General features: G+C 44.2%; 1 protein-coding gene across 2 annotated transcripts in view; it reads left to right on the top strand.

Annotated features, from left to right (window-relative positions):
- Positions 1–20,471, top strand: part of LOC133365310 (sodium channel protein type 5 subunit alpha-like) — a 351,981-nt gene that overhangs the window by 98,542 nt on the left and 232,968 nt on the right. The window contains exons 4-5 of one of the 2 annotated variants that reach the window (XM_061587000.1): positions 10,938–11,027; positions 18,349–18,477. In XM_061587000.1, the coding sequence (XP_061442984.1) occupies positions 10,938–11,027; positions 18,349–18,477 (219 nt within the window). Of the gene's footprint in view, positions 1–10,937; positions 11,028–18,348; positions 18,478–20,471 lie in introns of those variants that run through there. The other variant, XM_061586999.1, reaches the window with a different exon arrangement.

The following is a 20,471-nucleotide window of genomic DNA, read 5'->3' as shown; positions in this document are numbered from 1 at the left end:
GTCCTTGGACAGCCCCTTGAAAGTTTGGAGTAAAACCTGGAGTGGATTCCACTGTCCCACTGACATGGAGCCACCAGCTGCCATTGTCTCCAGAGGTTGTTGAGCTCCAGCTCCCATCAGCCTCAGCCAGGATGGCCAATAGTCAGGGATGATGGGAGCTGGCCCTCACCTTCACCTGGAGGGCCACAGGTGCCCCACCCCTGCACTAGCTGATCAGACAGGTTCTGAATAAGTGCTCAGTAATGATCATGATTATTTATTAGTTTGTCACCTTTCCATAGCAGCTGTGCTCAAGGCAGCTCACAACACTAAAAAAACCCTGCATAATTTTAGCAGTTTCAAAAATAAAATAACATAGTCAAGCAATACTCATGAACAATAAACTAATGAAAACATCTCAATAAATACAGTTAAGCAATCCTCATGTACTTCACAACCAAAACATACAAAGCCATAGCCCCAATAACAGTAAAAATGCATCATCAAAGTTAAATCTTGACACCCCAAAACCACTCTTACAAAACATCCAACCCCAATAGTCTATAGACACCTTGAGCAGCAGGACTCACACAGGTAGGTGGTCTCTCAATGACGTTAATAGCACCTTCACAGGCTGTGTACATGTAGCAGATAGGAAGGGAGGGAGGAGTGAATAGTTAGAGCAGGGGTTGTGAGGCCCTCAAGGTGTTTCTGGATTCCAATTCCCAACAGCCTTGTTGTTGTTGTTATGTACCTGCAAGTTGACTACGACTTATGGCGACCCTATGAATCAACGACCTCCAAGAGCATCTGTCATGAATCACCCTGTTAAGATCTTGTAAGTTCAGGTCTGTGGCTTCCTTTATGGAATCAATCCATCTCTTGTCTGGCCTTCCTCTTTTTCTACTCTCTTCTGTTTTTCCCAGCATTATTGTCTTGTCTAGTGAATCCTGTCTTCTCATGATGTGTCCAAAGTATGATAACCTCAGTTTCATCATTTTAGCTTCCAGTGATAGTTCTGGTTTAATTTGTTCTAACACCTAATTATTTGTCTTTTTTGCAGTCCATGGTATGCACAAAGCTCTCCTCCAACACCACATTTGAAATGAGTTGCTTTTTCTCTTATCCTCTTTTTTCACTGTCCAACTTTCACATCCGTACATAGAGATCAGGAATACCATGGTCTGAATGATCCTGACTTTAGTGCTCAGTGATACATATTTCCATATGAGGACCTTTTCTAGTTCTCTCACAGCTGCCCTCCCCAGTCCTAGCCGTCTTCTGATTTCTTCATTATTGTCTCCATTTTGGTTAATGACCGTGCCGAGGTATTGATAATCCTTGACAAGTTCAATGTCCTCATTGTCAACTTTAAAGTTGCATAAATCTTCTGTTGTCATTACTTTAATCTTTTTGACGTTCAGCTGTAGTCCTGCTTCTGTGCTTTCCTCTCTAACTTTTATCAGCATTGATTTCAAATCATTGCTGGATTCTGCTAGTAGTATGGTATTGTCTGCATATCTTAAATTATTGATATTTCTCCCTCCAATTTTCACACCTCTTCCATCTTGGTCCAATCTCGTTCTCCGTATGATATGTGAAATTTGTCAGCTGGTGGCTTCTCTCAGTTTCTCATTTTTCCAATCTTAAGTTCAGGTCTCTACTTTTCCACATCAGTTTGCAAAACAAAGATTGTATTTAAAAAAGTCCTCATGAAAATTCATCAGCATTTTAGTGTGAATTTCTCCTAATGTCCACATTTTTGTGTGCAGTTTTGTCTAATATACACATTTTTTGCAAAGCTGTTTCTCCTAAAATAATGCATTAATTTTCATTAATAAATGCATTTTTATCCACATCTTACCTCAATATATGCATTTTTGTACACATTACATGGCTGGAGAATAGCGTTGCTATTTGGAGCAATGGAGAAGTGCAGATTTCAAAGGTTGGCTGTTTTGGGGGTGGCATAATGTTTCCCAAAGTGTTTGCCTTTAAATGCAAACTGAATTGAACTTCTCCCCCAGCGCTAGTCTGGGTCGGCATGCTCTACTGTCAGGGCTGATGGAGAGCATCACATTAGCTTCCCCCAGCCAGATTCCCTTTATTTTTCTATGCTGCCCACAACACTTTCTCTGTTGCCCTTTGGAGCCTTTGAGGTCGGGGCTACGGAACATGCGGCATCTTGCTTAAGCTGAGGGGACTGAGTGCAAAGTCTACCTTGGGCAGCAGCAAAAGGAATAGGCTTCCCCTCCTCCCCATCCATCTGTAGCAAGCTCAGAGGAGCCTCTTCCTTGTAGAGATGCAGTTGCCAAGTTTGCCATCCAGCTTTTCTTTTTAAGATAAATGTGGGAGGGGCACATGGAAGGCCCCTTGACCCATGGGCTTCCATGGGGAATAGACCCAAATGGGAGTCCCAGTTACCACTACCATCAACAGGAGTCCAGTAATATTTATTTATTGAGGCTTTAGACCTTGCTATAGACCTCACTCCCTTTCCCCCAGGCACATCGAGTCTAAATCCCCACTCCTCCTCTTCCTCTTCCTCTTCCTCTTCTTCTTCTTCTTCTTCTTCTTCTTCTTCTTCTTATTCTTATTGTTATTGAATTTCTATCCCACCCTTCCTCCCAAAAGGCACCCAGAGCAGCAAACAGACAAAACAACTTAACAAGAAAAACTTACTAAAAGCAGTCAACATTCCAAAGTGGGGTTACAACAACAGCAACATGTTTTCAAGGCCTTCTGCCTGTTTCTGCACTTCACTGGGCCCCCTCCTGAGACAGCCACTGGAGCAGCCCAGAGTCTCACTTGCTTCTGGTGTCCTCGGTGGTCTGGGGCTAGTCTCGCCTTCACTTCTGAGCCCCATGGCACCCCAGTAGCCCCTTTCCCAGGGTTATGGGGCTTAGGAAGGGATAGGGCCAGAGATCGCCTGGCTGGCCCCTTTGCAGCACACTCTAGGGTGACTTCCAGTTGGCCAGTCCCACGGTATCCTTGCCACAGAGGGTTTGGGGGGGCCAGGGAAGCTTCTGCTCCAAACCCACTGTTCCTCCCAGTTAGCAGAGGAAGGCACTCCAGGAGATCCTCAAGTCTCTTCTTTGCCACAAAGCCCTCCCCCTGACTGCTAGCCGTGGGCTATATATGCTCTGGAGGTGCGGGAGACCTTCAGTAGTCCCAGGGATTATAGGGACTGATACAAACCAGACATGGCAGGATCATAGGAAGTCGCTTTGTACCAAGTCAGAGCATTGCTCTGTCTAGTTCAGTATTGTCTACATGATTGGGAGCAGCTCTCCAGGGGATGTTCTCCAGCCCTGCCTGGAGATGCCGGGGATTGAACCTGGGACCTTTTGCACGAGAAGCAGATGCTCTAGGATGGCCCTTCACCCAAAATCAAAGATATAAGCCTTGGTGTCCTTTCACCCTCACCAAACATGATGGGCAAAGATGACAAATTTTACCTTTACAAGGAATATGCTTTCCTGGCCTTGCTGTGGAGTTGGGCATTCTTTCTTTTTAATTGATCCAGCGACCATGAACAAATGTTAAAGCCCGCTGCTCTATGAACTGCTAATCAGCAAGCATTTTAGCCCTAGTGTCAATAGAGTTGGGCATTCAATGGCATCTCTTTAATTCTGTGAGCGGTATGTGCAACAGTTACTGCAGGGACATTCTCCCATCCACCACCACCACTAAATGGAAATCAAACCCAACAGAAATGGATACAGGAAGGGTCCTGATACTTTTCTCCACCACAGAACTGTGAAATCAGCAGCACAGGAAATCAAACCAGAGGGACAACGGTGGCATCCCTCACGAAGAGGCAAAGTTGTGGTTCTATTTGAGTTCTTGATGTTCCTCTGCACCGCAGGGGTGAAGGTCAGATTTCTTGCTCCTAACTATAGTCATTGGCCACGACACAAATGCACCTCATGACTTTTCCTGGGAGTCCTTTGGCTGCTACTTTTTGCTGTACAGATAGATGCTCAGTGCAATTAGGTTCAGAATGCAAGGCAAAGTCAATGTCATTCTTTATCCACATTTGAAGACTTAACATCTTTCCCGCCTACTTTTTCCCCAACTACATTCTGGAGTGAATTTCACTATTTTGATTCTTCTTTTTTTAAGATTCTTTTAAAATTCTTTATATATATATATATTAGCAAGAATCAAATGTAACTGGTCTGTTCAGCTTGAAAGCTTGAAGACTTTCTGGAGCGTATATTTGCCTAGGGAAAGCTCAGCTACCTAGGCTCTCTACATCCTAACAGTAATATATATGCACAGGTCTGCATGCGAAAGCACAGGCTTGATGGCTCTAATTCAGCAAAGTGCTTGCATTATGGGCTGCTTTAAGCAGATTATTAAAATGCATGTCACTCATGACTCAGCAAAGCATTTTTTTTTTGCTACCAGTGCCTTTGATGCTTTACCAAAAGACAGAGCTTATGCAGGATAAATGTGCATTTAAAACACATAAGGGAAACAAATGTGTCTGCCTTATATTTCAAAAAATGTAGAAATCTGGGGCTATGGGCCAGATTGTGTGTCAGATGCCCAAAATAAACAAAAAATCTGTAGCAAGGTAACCTTAATCTGCAACCTGTTGAACTTTCTTAAAGCAACATTAAAAAAAAAATGTGCGCAGATGCTTTTGGGGAAACATTTTATTACCCCCAATCAAATTCCAGCGTATCAGGTAGCAAAATATCCCAGAACAAATCCATATGCACTTAAGTCTTGCTTGCCTGTTTTTGTATGAAGAACCAAATGGGACATTTTTTTACCCCATTCCTTCACTGACTAGGACAAAAATATATCCAAATGACAAACATCACTGGACTTCTGGGGGTATTATTCCCCTCCCCCTCAGCTTGGATAAAACTCTGTATTGCACTTACATCTGCTTGCCTGGATCAGTTTTTTATTGGATTTCCTCTGCCTTTTATAGTTGTGCTCAGAGTGGGTGGAGTGGTTATCAAAGTGCATAATGGGAAGTCCCAAGTTCAAATCCTGCTTTGGGCATAACCCTTTGGCAACTCACTATCCCAGAACTTCAGGTCCCCACCCCCTCCACTTTCCTTAACACAGGAATAATACTGGACTACATTTCAGGGTTCTTGTAAAGATTACAGAGAAGTGCTCTGAAGACCAAAGCGCTCTATGCATGCAGAGAAAAGGAGGGGGAGAGAAATTCAATTCAGTTCACATTTAAAGGTGAACCTACCTAATTCACAGTTTCCAAAACAATATGAGAAGTAGGGTTGCCAGGTTCATGGCCTGAGACCGATCCTGTATCTTTAGGAGAAGAGAAAGTCAGCCAAGTGCGGGTGTTATTGCAACACTATAATGAGAAAAACCACAAGGTGGAATACTCCCCCCTGCATGACTTTTAAAGATACAGAAGACCTCTTGGAGGCTGGGCCTGGCAACCAAGAGGTCTTCTGTATCTTTCAAAGTTGTGCAGGGGGAAGGGAGAATTCCACCGTGTGGTTTTTCCCATTACAGAGTTGCAAGAACACCTGCACTTGGCTGACTTTCTCCTAAAGATACAGGATCAGTCTCAGGCCAAGAACCTGGCAACCCTAATGAGAAGCGAAACACGGCCATCCTTCAAAATGTGCACTTCCCTGTATTTTGCAATGCAGTTCTCCAGCCAAATAATGTGTACAAAAATACGTATGTTGGAGGGAAGTATGCATCAAAATGCATATATTCATGAGAGCAACATAGAAAAATGCATTACATTAAGAGGAACTGCTTAGCAAAAATGTGTATATTAAGAGAAATTCAGTCACAACCTGATGTGGAAATATGAAGAACAGAGCATAAGATTGGAAACATGAGAAACTGACACTGACAGATCCTTCCATCCCTCTATGTAGGTACTGAAGCAGGGCTGGGGTGCAAGAGAGGAAGTTTCAGAAATTCCATCGCTTCTCTCTTTGCATGCCAGGCAAAAGCCCTTGAGGAGATGCTGAGCAGGCCTGGCCTGGGGGGTGACCTGGGAAGAGAGGGTGTGGCCACAGGAAGGCCGTAGTGAGAGCCCTGAGGGCTGGAAAGAGAGGCCTGGAGTGCCCCATTTGGCCCCTGAGCTTAAGGTTCTCCACCCCCCCATGTAGACTTACAGGAGCCCCATGTCGGATGGCCACCTGTGAGCACTGAACGTAGCACAGCAAGGATCAGATGTGCCATTTGCTGAGATGGATCCTGGCTGCAGCAGTGTAGTGGCAAATTCAGAGGTGCAGGGTCCCTTCATGATAGTTACAGCCATGCCCCTCCCCTCTTTTTTGCTGCTGGGTTGAGAATGAGATCCTTGTTAATGCCCTCTCCCACAAAAATGGACTTCTCTAGGAGCCAAGAAGCATGAAAGGGGAGAGTGTTAGCTAATGAGAAGAGTCTTCTCAGTAGCTAACTCACATCCTTTCACTCCGATTGGCTCCAATCAGCAGCCTGCGATACAGCCCCAGTGGATGAACAGTGATCCATCTTCTGAACTGAGCAAGGGCTGAAGGGCCAGAGACACTGGCTCCGCCCACTGACTCTCTCCTATACAAATCAGGACACAGGCAAGGGGCTCAGTAACCTGCTCTTCCCCACAAAGGCCATGGCAGTTCCCACCAATCTAGACCGTCCTTCCCAACCTGTTACCCTCCACAGGCTTTGGACAGTATCTCCCATTTGTTCCAGCCAGCGTGAATAGCAATCACGACCCTTCTCTTAGGCATCTCGTTTTCTCAGTCCTGTTTGCCTGTGGGGAATGTTAGAAGTCACCTCTGCTAGATCTTCCGCTGCTGTTCATGCTGGAAGGAGTTGCATGAAAAGCCCTTGGGGCATAATGTGGGGGGGCAGCCTTGAAATCAAGAGTTTTTGGGGGGGCTGGGGCGAAGTCCCTGGGAGGCAGATAGGGGGCCCAGGCCTTCAGCTGCTTATCCCTTTTATAGAGGTTTATGTTCATCAAGTAATAACAGCAGAAAATGAGGCTTGCCATCTGCTATTCTCTGCAGTCATTCATTGGGAGGAATCGGTCCCTGTAGTGGAAAATGTTTTTGAATCAGTCTTTGGATGACTAGCCCCCCTGAGTCCAATTACTAGTTTCTAAGTTTTCATGCGGGAGTAACCAGGCTAGTTTGCAACCAAGCTGATTTTTTTGATAGTGGATGTGGGGCGAGTAAGAAAATATCCTTTTGTGTGTGTGTGTTGCTTAGATGTAGGGCATCCTTTCCATCTGATGTCAGATAATGGTCCCGTGTCATCTCAATATAGTTATAAAATGGGCTTAAGGAAAAGATTGAAGATGTATCCAGGAGGCTGGCCTTTTCTTGGATGGTCTGCCATGGGTAATTAGAGTGCAGGACATCCTTGGACCTGCCACCAATTATTGGGATATATAGTGCAGTTGGGATATATAGTCCAGTTACAATAGCTCCACCTTGAGCTATTTGAAGGTCTCCTCCTCTCTTTGAGAGTCTCCATCCCTTCCTTCTGTGATGGTCCTTATGTCTTGAACTCCTAAGAACAGCTACATTAGCCATCACCAACCGAGTGTCCTCCAGAATGTTTTGGACTTCAGCTCCCATCAGCATCATCCAGCACAGCAGTGTTGGATGGGGCTGATGGGAGCTGTAGTCTGAAACATCTGGAGGAAATCTGGTTGGCAAAGGTTGAGCTACATGACACCATCGCTCTTTTTCCACCACTTCCATGAAATCCTAGGCTGTGTTCACATTACATTTATTCTAGGATCAATGGAAACTGAGCTCTTCTACTGTTTGAGGGGTGTAGTCATCCAGGGTCTTAGAACCCTTACCTTTTTGGGAGCCAGACCCCAGCAGGGCCCCTATGTCTCCAGCATCCTATGAGACAATCAGCATGAAAGGGCAGTATGTTAGCCACTGAGAAGAGTCTTCTAACTTGCTTCCTTGCTGTTTCCTGCTGATTGGAGCCAATCAGAGTGAAAGAAGTTCCTATTGCTTCCTACTTCAAAAAGCCAAGTTGTGGAGAGTGAAAATTCTGTAACTGCAGAAGAACAGACAGTGAACCCTGATGACAGCATCCCATCCACATCACTGAGCAGTTTGGTAGCAGCAGGAGATAAATATGGAGACACCGAATTCAGTAATTCAAGCAATATCTCTGAAGGTGAGAAAGGACAGTCAAACGGTGACAGTGACAGTGAAGCAGAAAGCAGTGTTCAAGCCTGGCCAGATTATTTTATAATCTTAGAAGGTTATATAATCTTAGAAGATGGTGTGGCTGTGAGGGGATGTGGCTATGACCATCATGAAGAGACCCTGCACTTCTGAATTTGCACTACTGGCCCACACACAATCTATTGCACATTTTTTGCACCTCAAAAGTCCTGCTTGACAAACCGGTTTCATTCTGAAAAGAAAAGCTTATTGCAGATTGAGTCTGGATTACTCCCCAGTGTGTCCCTATGAAAAGAGATGTAGGTCATCCCAGCAATGGGGGTGGGGTATATCCACACCTGCCCAATGACATTGTGGGTGGGCTCTTACCAGGGGCAGCTGGTGGCTCCGTGTCATTGGGGCAGTGGAATCCGCTCCAGGGTTTAGTCCGAACTTTCAAGCAGCTGTCCAAGGTGTCCAGCATTTCAGACCAAAACCAGGAGTAGATTCCACTGACATGGAGCTACCAGCCAGCACTGCATACACCAAAATCACAAGGGAGGGTTTTCAAGCATGTAATCTAATTAAGGGGAGGGTTTCCAATCATATATCAAGTAACCACACCCATCTGTCTGGATGGCAGGATCTACAGTCAATCTAGACTGAAGCAGCATGTTGAGGATGAGCATGTCTAGATTGAGAAAATACATTTTTGTGCTACGTATGGGTAAACTGTTTATGCAGCATCGGTCTTAACTTAGTTTTCATCTCCAGCTAAAACAAACCCCAAGTGTTAATACAGAGCATTTTCTTGCCTTGACCTCTTATTTATTTTATTTGTTTACTCTTATGATCTTGCTTCTCCTTTCCTCTTTTCCTTCCTCCCCCCTTTCTAAATATAGATTGTAACCTTCCTGGGGCAGGGAGCTGTTACTTTTTCTTACTAACTATTACTCATGCTCTGATGGCACGATTGCTTAGTGCTGTGCTTCCAAGCATTTGTGCAAGCAAATCCAGATCTTGTTCAACAAGCCTTGTTGGGTTTGGTCTTGGTGAGCGACTTGCACAGTCCCTTTTCTCAGACATCTTCTGAGTCTTCCTTGTTAATGGAGCCTCTTTCTTTCGTTCTTTTATGCTGAATTTGCACCATTGCACCTGTGCTCCCATTCAACGCGGACCTTTTTAAAATTTATTTTAAGAGAAGCTACTTCACAATCCCATCTCCATGGGGGCCCCTCTTCCCCTGTTTTACATGCATTCTCTGCCCCCCGTATGTTGTATTTAATTTATCTGATTATGTAGGTGTGGGTACAATTTCAACCATGCACTGTTATTTTAGACTCTGGGGGGGGGCACCAGACCTACATTTCTAGGAGAAGGGAGAGCATGCATGATTATCTAGTGAGTTATTTATATCCTACTGTTTCTTTCGGGAGCTGAGGGCAGCATACATAATCCCTCCCACATGGTACCTTCACAACAATCCTGTGAGGTAGATTAGGATGAGAGACAGTGATTGCCTCAGTGACTGAACAGAGACTTAAACCTGGATTTACTCAGTCCCAGATTGATATCCTGTCCTCTATACTATTCTCGCAAAGGTTCTAGAGGGGCCTCCTAGAAGGGCAAAGACACCTGTATGAAACCCCAGAGAGCTGCTGCCAGTCAGTGTTGACAACACTGAGCTGGTTGGCACTGTTGGGAGTTGTAGCCCAAAGCATCTAGGAAGCACCAGGCTGGCAAAAACTGCGTTGGTTACGGATCCCTGTGAATTCAAAGCACTTGCTGACAAAGGTTGCTTGCTGTGTTTGTGACTGATTTGTGGCCCCGATGTTACTGGGGGCAGCAATCCTTCTTCCTCTCTCCGTCTGGTGTGGTTGGATCAGTCAATTGCTTCTGATACAGACGCACAACAGAATCATGTTTCATAGGAAGAATAAAGGAAGCTGCTCTGTACTGAATCAGACTCTTGGCCCATCTAGCCCAGTATTCTCTACTCTGACTGGCAGCGGCTCCTCAGGGATTCAGACAGAGGTCTCCCCTTGCCCTACCTGGAGGTGCCACAGATTGAGCCTGGGACCTTTGGCATGCAAGGCAGATGCTCTGCCACTGAGGTCCATCCTCAGAAAAAGCAGACCTGGCGAAGTCACCTACACAGTAAGATGGAGTGGGTTCCTCTAGTGGGTGAGTCTTACCCCGGGGAAGTACTGTGACTCAGTGGCTGAGCACATGCCTTGCATGCAGGTTCAGTCATTGGCACCTCCAGCTAAAAGGGCCAGGTAACAGGAAATGGCAAAGACCCTTCTCTGGCTCAGACCCTGGAGAGCTGCTGCCAGTCAGAGTTGACATTGCTAGGCTAGATGGAGTGCGTGAGCCTGTGGCACATTCCCAGTCCGTGGGTGGGAGGACTAGAAATGTTACACCTGAAATTAACAAGTGTTTGCCCAGAATATATAGCAGAGGTGACTGTCTGGAGGAAATGATTATGGCTTTCTTTGAGAAGAGCCCATCTTTAACGGATGACCTTTGAATTGACTGATCAATTCCACACGGCCTTTTCTATCATTTGCATACTTGGGCCGTTGATTTTGCTTGCAGAATTATGGTGTCTTGGAGGTGGAATGTCAGTTTAGGGGCTTGCTGCAAAGTTGTTCACTTAAAATTTCTTGCACAGTGACAGGCTTTCCGTGAGAATGATGAATTGGGCCACAAAAGAGGAAAGGGCTGTGATGTTGTTGTAATGCAAAGGTGGGATTTTAAGGGCTGGATTAATTTATTTTTTTGTTAAAAAAACTCATTTAAAGTGTTTTCCTTAACTCACAATTTTACATTATTCAGTATGTTTATTATGTGCACTATTTTAACCAATTGTGTGTTCATGGCACGGTCTGAAGTCCCTCATTGGAATAAATATGTTGAGTAAGTATTTTGCAGAGCTCTCTCTCTCTCTCTCCCCTGTATTTTCCCCCTTCCACTTGCCTTTGTCTGTTTAATATTACTTGTGGATGATTTTTTTTGGAGGGAGGGATTAGGGTGGAGGCATTTCTTAACCTACATGCAGTCCCCTTGAAGCACATCCATTGGGACAAGGCAAGTTTCCACGTTCTAAAACATGTTGTTGTTATGTGCCTTCAAGTCGATTATGACTTATGGTGACCCTATGAATCAGCGATCTCCAAGAGCATCTGTCATGGACCACCCTGTTCAGATCTTGTAAGTTCAGTTCTAAAACATAAACCAAAACATTTGAAGTGTGCTCTGAGCAGGGTCCCAACCAAAACGTGTGATTGGTTGGTGTGTTGTCAGAGTACATCTGAAATGTCTTGACAGAACATTTTTTATTCAAATGAATTGAATTGTCTTTTGGAATGTGAACACAAACAGTAAATGGCATGACGATCATATTCCCTTGGTTTACGTTATGTCAGATGGTAGACATGAAATTGCACAACTGAATGCTTAAGCTTCTTGCACATAGAAATCTAGCATATCAGCAAGAATGGAACTTTCATGGCCTACTCTCTGATATGCTAGCTTTCTGTGTTAATTGACTTTTTCATGGGAAGCATTCAGTCATGCAGTCCCCTATGGTGTGGTCCAGGATAACCTGGATTTGTAAGGATTGGTATCACTTCATTTGCTGTTTGTGTGAATGAGTCTTAGTTCTATCATCTATATAAGTGTTTCAGATCAGTCTTTTCAGACCGTATTTCGTATATGGCTTGTGGATTAAATTATACCCTTTTTGTTATTTTAGTGCTTTGTGGGACCCAGCTCTTTTGCCGAATTTATACTATTCTGTTCCACTGGAACCATTTTACTTGTTTTATAATTGTAATAGTTTTATCCAGTGGTAGCTGGTGGCTCCATCTCAGTGGGGGAGTGGAATCTGCTCTGGGTTCAGACTAAAACCCGGAGTGGATTCCACTGCCCTACTGGCATGGAGCTACCAGCTGCCACTAGTTTTGTCTATTTTTATAATTGGATATTCTTTTGTTGTAACCTGCCCAGGGACCTTATGGTGAAGGGTGGTCAAGAAGTCTTAGAAATAGAAATAAAAATACCCCCTTTGACAGATACACATCTGATATATTTCTTTCTCACATATTTTTTTCACGTTCTTAGGGTTATCTTTGACTTTGTGGTTGCATCTGTCTTTGGAGTACAGTTCCTCTCCCTATGTGTGCATGTCTTCAAACCCCTCTTCCCCTAATCATCTATGAGACTTGAGCTGATTCATACATCCATGCTAGCCCACGCATTCTGTGGTGAACTGGACTTGTGCAATTGCCACCATGTGCAAGATTGGCTTTCGGCATAGATTGGAAGTTGGTTTCGCCACAGGATAGGGACCACTTTGCACAAGCTTTTCAAGCCCTTTTCTGTGGCCACCATGTGCTTAATGGTTGTGTGAACAGGACCTGGCAGGGATTATTATATGACCAGAGCAGGGAGTGTGATCCTCATGACCAGCTTCTGTTATCCAGATGGGAATGTTCTAATGCAGGGGTTCCCAAACAGTGGATTCCACAGTGGTACCTGGGCTTCATTCAGGTGGTCCACAACATGCGCACATTAAATATTCATATTGATATTTATTTGTATTTTATTGCTTCTTGTATTTTACTGTATTACAATTTGAATTCTATGGGATGCAAATTGAAGTACAATAAAATACAATATAGGAAATGAAAGAAGCAATAAAACTACAATTAAAAACCTAGCGTCTTGCGCAGCGGCTAAAGCGGCACGTTACAATTGCTACAACAGGCAAAAACCAAACCAAACATGGAAGTGGTCTGCCAAGACCCTCTGCAATTTTCAAGCGGTGGGTGGGTGGGTGGGAGTTTGGGGACCACATTCCTAATGGAAAAGGGTACATTCTTTTCCTGGGCACATTCCTGTGTCAGGTATGTATCCTGCACATCTTGGTTGCTGCAGACTGGTTGGATAAACCTTGGTTCCACTTTGTCTTCTCTGACCTGAAGTTTGTTACCTAATACGGACTCCAGTGCAAAGTCTGCTTGCGCAATCAGCATTCCACTTGTGGGAGTCTCATTCTTAGCACAGTGCAATTGCCAAGTCCAGTGGATGCCTTGCATTTGCAAAAGAGATGTCCTACCTCTTGCACAACAACTTTCCCCAAGCTGGTGCCTTCTAGATGTGGACTCCAACTCCCATCAGCCCCAGGGAGCATGGCCCATTATCAGTGATGATGGGAGTTGTAGTCAAAACATCTGGAAGGCACCAAGCTGGGGAAGATTGCATTGGAGATTCTCCAACCCCCCTTTCTCTTTTCTCCCAAATTTGGTACAGAGCATTCTGCATGCACATTTTGACAAAACACTGTAAAAAAAGTAATCTTGATGTGGTTGCATGTGCAATGGCATCGAGATCCTTTTTGTGCAGGGTTTTTACTGAAGAGCACATATTTACTCCCCGATGATGTCTCACATACCCTAGTAAGAAGCTGTGTAGCAAACTGTGCAGCCTCCAATTCTGGAACTCATTTTCCTAGCTGGACCAGAGTTCATGAAAAGCAAAAATAAGGCAGAGCCAGAGGAATGAAGTTATCAGTGTGTGGTGGTGCCCTTCCTTTGTCAGATGCAACTGATTTAGTTTGTTTCCTAAAATGTAAGCTATTAAGCACCAGCCCTCCTCCTCAATGTATAGTTCTGCCATGGCTCACTAGAGCAGGGACCCCACTGGAGAAGGAGTGGGGAACCTGTGGCTCTCCAGATGTAGCTGGACTCCAACTCCCATAATCCCTGACCATTGGACATGCTGACCAGGGCTGATGGGAATTAAGAATATACAAAGAGCCTGCTGGATCAGGACAAGGGCCATCTAGTTCAAGATCCTGTTCTCACAGTGTCCAGTCAACAACATCTGCAGTCCAACAACATCTGGAGGGTCACACATTCCTCAGCCATACACTAGACTCGAGAGTAATTAGAGAATTGGCTTTCAATGATATACACAGGGGTGTAGTTGTCCAGGGTCTTGGGGGGTCTTAGACCCCTTACTTTTTTGGGAGCAGGTTCCCAGCAGGGTCCCTATGTCTCCAGCGTCCTACGAGCCAATCAGCATGAAAGGGGAGTGTGTTTGCCACTGAGAAGAATCTTCTAACATGCTTCCTTGTCCTTTCCTGCCAACTGGATCAAATCAGAGTGAAAGGAGGTGAGTCAGCCACTGAGAGGACTCTTCTCAGTAGCTAACACACTCATGTGGATTGGCTCAGAGGGACGTCTGTTGTTGCGGGGGAAGGCACACACGAGAAGGACTGAGGAGTATGGAGATGACGATGGGGAGCAAGCAAGCAACTGAGAGGGTGTGGCTGTGAGGGGGCATGGCATGACTGTCATGAAGCAACTTCTGAATTTGCTATTCACTACTGGATGTACATGTTTCTGAAGCTTACCTGGACATATCTTTTAGGAATCCTAGCTGAGTTTTCATTGAACTCTTCCATGGGAGTGAGACGAAAGATATAATCCCTGCCTTCCCTTCCAAGTCTGCTTTTTTCTTTCTTAAATAAGTGCAGCAAGTTTGCATCTCTGCAAGTTCTTCCTTGTGAAAATAGATACCAGATGCAAAAGCTTAATCCGAGTGCAGTGCATTAAACAATTAGCGTGGCTCATTGAGCCAACCAGAACCCACTTTTTATTTTTGACTGACAGATGATAAACACAGCCATCTGCTCTTGGTGGCTGGCACCGGAGGAAAGGATGACAAAATGCCCTTTTTTGAGTCAGGATTGCATGGAACATGCAAGCCCCAACTTCCAGGAGGGGTGAAAAAATGCTGCTGGAATGATATTCCCTGCCCTCTTCAAAATATTAGGCCCGGAGTCGGGAATGATCTTCTCTTTGGCCCCAAGGCTTCATTAACCTCCTGAGCAACCTTCCTGGGGCTGCGTCCCAGGCAATATTCCAGCCAAGGAAAACCACTCAAGGAAGGTGTGGCGCAGGACCATGGGGAGAGTCCCAAAGGCTGGATGGAGAAGCCTGCGGGCACCATATAGCCCTGACATCTGCTCAGACTCTTCCAGCAGCCTTTTTTGTATCATGGTGTGTGACTTGTAAAAACTTTGCATGCATTTATGAAGAATAGTTTGTGATGCAGTTAATGCTGCCCAGTTGTATCCTTTTGGGGGAAGGCACAGCAAAGAATGTTGGATTTTCTTTCTTTTTTTCAGCCTTGCCACTGAGACATCAAACACTGCACCTCTTCAGGCAGGGGTGGGGAACCTGCTGCCCTCCAGAGGTTGCTTGACCACATCTCCCATCACCCCTGAACATTGGCCATGCTTTTGGGGCTGATGGGCATTGGGAGGCAAACAGCCTGTGGAGGGCCCCAGATTAGGGAGCTGGATGAAATGGCATCTGTGAATTCAGGATACATTCAGTAGATTTCTTCTTAAAAAAAAACTTTATAGAAATCATTGCAAATGCAAGGTACCAACCTATCTAAGAAAGATGCAACTCATGTTGACCATGCAGAGCAGCTGCAACATTAGAAGTTTGAGTAACTAAGACTGGTAGTTTCAAAGGAAAAGTCTGTGGAGATGCTGAGGAGGTAAAACTTCTGACAGTTAGGATTCAGTCTTTCATTCAAACCGTTTATCTCCATTCTTCATCAGCAGCATCGTGGCAAATTCAGAAGCGCAGGGTCCCTTCATAATAGTCAGAGCCATGTCTCCTCCTCATTTTTTATTTTTATGCTGCTGGGTTGAGAATAAGATCCTTGTTAATGCCTTCTCCCACCACAACAGATATCCGTAGGAACCAATCAGCATGAAAGGGGAGAGTGTTAGCTACTGAGAAGAGTCTTCTCAGTGGCCGACTCACTTCCTTTTACTCTGATTGGCTCCAATCATCAGGAAAGGACAAGGAAACATGGTAGAAGACTCTTCTCAGTTGCTAACACACTCACCTTTCATGCTGATCGGCTCACAGGATGCTGGAGACATAGGGACCCTGCTGGGATCCTGCTCCTCAAAAAGTAAAGGGTCTAAGACCCCCCAAGACCCCGGACAACTACATCCCTGCTCTTCAACCAGAAAAGCTTTCACTGTGGCTGACCACTCCAGAAAAAATGACACAGTCCCTTCCTTCAGACTTGTAGTCTAAAAAGACATGTCACCAGAGAAAAGGGGATTCAGGAGGGAAGAAGGGAACTATTCTGTAACGACTCATGCTGGACTACGCTCCTGAGCATCTAGAGCAGAGCTTGGAGAAGTTACTTTTTTGAACTATAACTCCCATCAGCCCAATCCAGTGGCCATGCTGGGTAGGACTGATGGTAGTTCAAAAAAGTAACTTTTCCAAGCTCTGATCTAGAGTAGTACTGAGGATGAATGCTCTGCTAAGTTTGGCAATCCTGCACAAGTCACACATTTTGGCACCATGTCAAAACTAACCAGAGAAGAGGTCTGTGTGCCGACGGTGCTCCCCACTCGGTGCACTAGTTACCCTAGGGCGGCCCTGCTTTGTTCATCCACAGCACTTTGGGCTTCTCTTGATCAGCCTTATCTCTTAGAGTCAAACTGGTGTTAGTCCCAACTCCTATGAAGTTGAGGGTGGCCAGATCAGACAGGGTCCAAGCTGAAGGTGAACTGTAGCCAGCAGGGGCAGTCTCCCCTTAATTGATCAGAACAGCAAACAAGCTGAAAGGATATCTTGTCTATTCAAGGCATCTAGAACCGAAAGAGATGCTGCTTCAGCAGGGAGAGTGCTGTTGCCACCCTAAGAACAGGCTGCTGGACTAGATGGCCCTTTGGCATGATCCAGCAGGACTCTTCTTAGGTGCTCAGGCTCTCTACATGTGGAACTTCTACTTAGGTGCTGGGACTGATTGCCCTTAATAGACCTCCACGGTTTTGTCTTATCTCTTTTCATTTGCTTGTTTGTTTAAAATCACTTAAGCCAGTTGCAGTTGCCGCAGCTGGTGATAGCATATTCCGTACAAGAGCATACAGTTGTACTTCAGGTCTGGCAGTCATTTAGGGGCCAGGGTCACAAAGGCATTTTGTTCCAGGTCAAATTGTTTTTCCTTTCTGTATTGTGTGTGGTATGCTCGAGGAATTTGATTTCTGTGCATTTGATTTCCAGTGTGAACTGACCTGATCTGCAACCCCTAGACTAATATGCAGATCAGAATGTAGCAGTGCTTTTCATTGTTCATTGTTCCGCAGCTAAAAGAAAGTACCAAAATGCAATTAAAATGCATATTTTCAGATAAAATACATCTACTAATGTGTATGTTGAGATAAAATGTGTAATTAAAAAGTGTCTGATAAAATGCACATTTAATCATTATTTAAATGTGAATTTTCGTGCAGATGTTTTTTTAAAAAAAAATATAGATTAATGTGGAAAAGAGGCAGAATGGATTTATGTCCAAGCACATGCAAAATTGACATGGAGTGGAAATAGATTGAGCCTTCCATCCCTAGTGTGTAGCTTGGCTTGAATGCATGAATTGCACTGAGCTCTCCTGGTGCTAAAAAGATGGGAAATCCTATGTAAATAGTCACTACAAGCAAAATGCAAGATTTAAGATAGCAGCAATGAAGAGAGCCAGCTGCTTTCATTTATTCTTTGTAACCTTCAGTGTGCCCTGCAAGATCTTGCTCCCTTATCATTACCAACTAAGTACACTGAATTCAGTGTCTCTTAAGCAACTTCAGAATTCTGCCTGGCATATTATTTATTTATTTGTTTGAAACATTTGTATACCACTTAATTATTTCCATTTCTAGGCAGTGTACATAAAATCAAACCATATGTAAAATGAAACAATGAAACTACCACGTAGAGATTGTGATGTACAGGTGGAAAGTCTGCGCTAATATGAAGGGCAAATCCAGCACACGCTTGGCAACTCTGGTGTACACATAAGTAGGAGAAAGTGTGCATGTTGCTAGTCCTTGTGAGCAGATAAGTTTCCTATGTGCCTCAGGCCTATATCAAACATGCCTGTACATCATTCAGTGACTTTCAGTAGCATGTGCAATCCATGCCCGTTGGAGCATGAGGCAACGTCAGATGATTAAATGAAAGCTTTTGTGGTGTTTTGATCCTCAAGGCCTTTTTGCACATGCAGATCAGCACTGGATGTTGAGTGATGAATGGGTATGTATAACCACTCCTTTTCCCCCTATCTCCTATTCTGTCAACTATTGACAGGCTTTATTTTTTTTTCCTTGGACCTTTTAACCTCCCCCCCCCCTTTGCAGGTACACCTTCACTGCCATTTACAGTTTTGAATCATTGATAAAAATACTGGCACGAGGATTTTGTATGACAGAATTCACCTTCCTTCGGGATCCATGGAACTGGCTGGATTTTTGTGTTATTGTCATGGCGTAAGTAGCATTGCTTTTATTCCTCTCTTAAAGGGGTTTGGATAAATCAGGGCTGGAGCTTTCTTCCTCTGTTCCCATAAACTCCCTGTTTCTTCCCCTCTGCTATCCTAGCAAGAGATTCTTGTGCTTTAATGGTCCCAGAGCAAGCAGACTGGGATGAAAATCTTTCCCAGAATTGCAGGCAAATTTTGTCAACCTATTCAACCAGTGGCTGCTGGTGGCTCCATATCAGTGGTGCAGTGGAATCCACTCTGGGTTTTAGTCCAAACTTTCAAGGTGCTGTCCAATTATGGCTTCTGGAACATCTGCCTAAGACAATGATCCTGCTTTGGATAACACAGGGATTCACAAACTGTGGTCAATGGGCTGCCAGTGGTCAGCAAGCTTCATTCAGGTGATCTGAGGCATGTCCACATTAAATTTTCATATTGATTTTTAACTGTATTGTTATTGCTTCTTTTTTCTTTTTATATTGCATTTTATCGTAGTGCAGTTTGAATTCTATGGCATGCAAACTGTAACACTATAAAATACAATGTAAGAATGAAAAAAAGCAACAAAATGCAATTAAAAGTCATACAGCCTCAAGCACAGTATATAACAATTACTATAACAGGTAGAAAAACCTTTCAGTGGTCTGCAAAGATCATCAGCAATTCTCAGGTGGTCCTTGGGATAATGCTTCAACCAAAGACGACCATATCAGTCTCACTGCTGGAAGTCCAATGCCAAACAGCCCAGGCAATCCTCATTTGCTTAGCAACTGTATCCTCTGTTTGCATGGTCATGATAACCAGGGATGTGCTAGAATCCCGCCCAAATTTGGATTTGATACCGAATTTTCCATTAATTCGCTATTGTTGTGGATCGGATTGTTCTGTAGTGACTTTCTGTGACTATTTTTCAAAATGAGTTTTTTCTTAAAAAAAAATAATCAGTGTCTAAAATGATGTGAATATTGATACTTTTATTGATATTTCCTTCGGCGTATCGATATTTCCTGTAATTTATCAACTTGTCCTTTAAAACTATCGATATTCCCTTTAAAAATATCAATATGAATATCAATATTTTTTCTGAGGGGGAAAAATCCCTGATCAGTAAGAGCAGCAGTTTGTAGATAAAGAATGAACTTGAATCGATACCAGCCCGCTAGATTGACTGAATAGTTTCAAGCTGGCACTGGTTAACGGATCCCATCCCTATGTGATGACCAAGGGCAGAGCTATACCACAGACATAAAACTAATGATATAACGATTCCCTCTCCTCAGAGAACCCTGGCAACTGCAGTTCCATGAAGTGTGGAGGATATGAGAATTCTAGTAGGCTAAAAGTCTCAGGATTCTCTCTTGTCAGAGAACCCTGGAAACTGTAGTTTTGTGGGTCAGGGAGGATATAGGATCTCGAACAGACTATGATTCCCAGGGATCCATCTTTCTAGAGAACCCTGGAAGCTGTAGTTCTGTGAGGTGGGGAAAATATGAGATCCCTAACAGAATATGATCTGGATTGCTTGACAGAAGCCATGATCACTAAGTTGGTATCAAACTGATGTGCATTTTGCATTTTTGATACATCCATCTTGCCTATTAGTCCTTCACTGCTCAAGACCCCATAAAATGTTCAGGAAAGGGATGAGGCCTGTAGCCAGAAACAATGTGATGGGGGAGGAAGGCCTAAGGATTATTCTCCAGACCCATTGTATGTCAATGAGATTCAGTAACTCTGATCAAAAGGGAAGTGTCCCAGCACTTTTTGCACAGCGTGATCAAATCACTAGATGTTGGGAGTAGGCCTGGTCCGTACTGAAGAACTGAATAGAACACTGGGCATATGCTCTCTCTTATATCTCTGCAAGGAAAAGGCTAGACACTTTTTTTGGGGGGGGGGAATAACGGAAATGGAAAATTCAGGAAAGGACCTTAGACAGTGGAGGGTAGCGGCTCTGATGTCAGTGGGGCAGTGAACCACTCTAGGTTTTAGTCCTAACGG

Source organism: Rhineura floridana, chromosome 10 (assembly GCF_030035675.1).
Source record: "Rhineura floridana isolate rRhiFlo1 chromosome 10, rRhiFlo1.hap2, whole genome shotgun sequence".
Taxonomy (NCBI): Eukaryota; Metazoa; Chordata; class Lepidosauria; order Squamata; family Rhineuridae; genus Rhineura; species Rhineura floridana.
The sequence above is the reverse complement of the archived record's forward strand: the minus strand, read 5'-3'. Positions and strand labels throughout refer to the sequence as shown.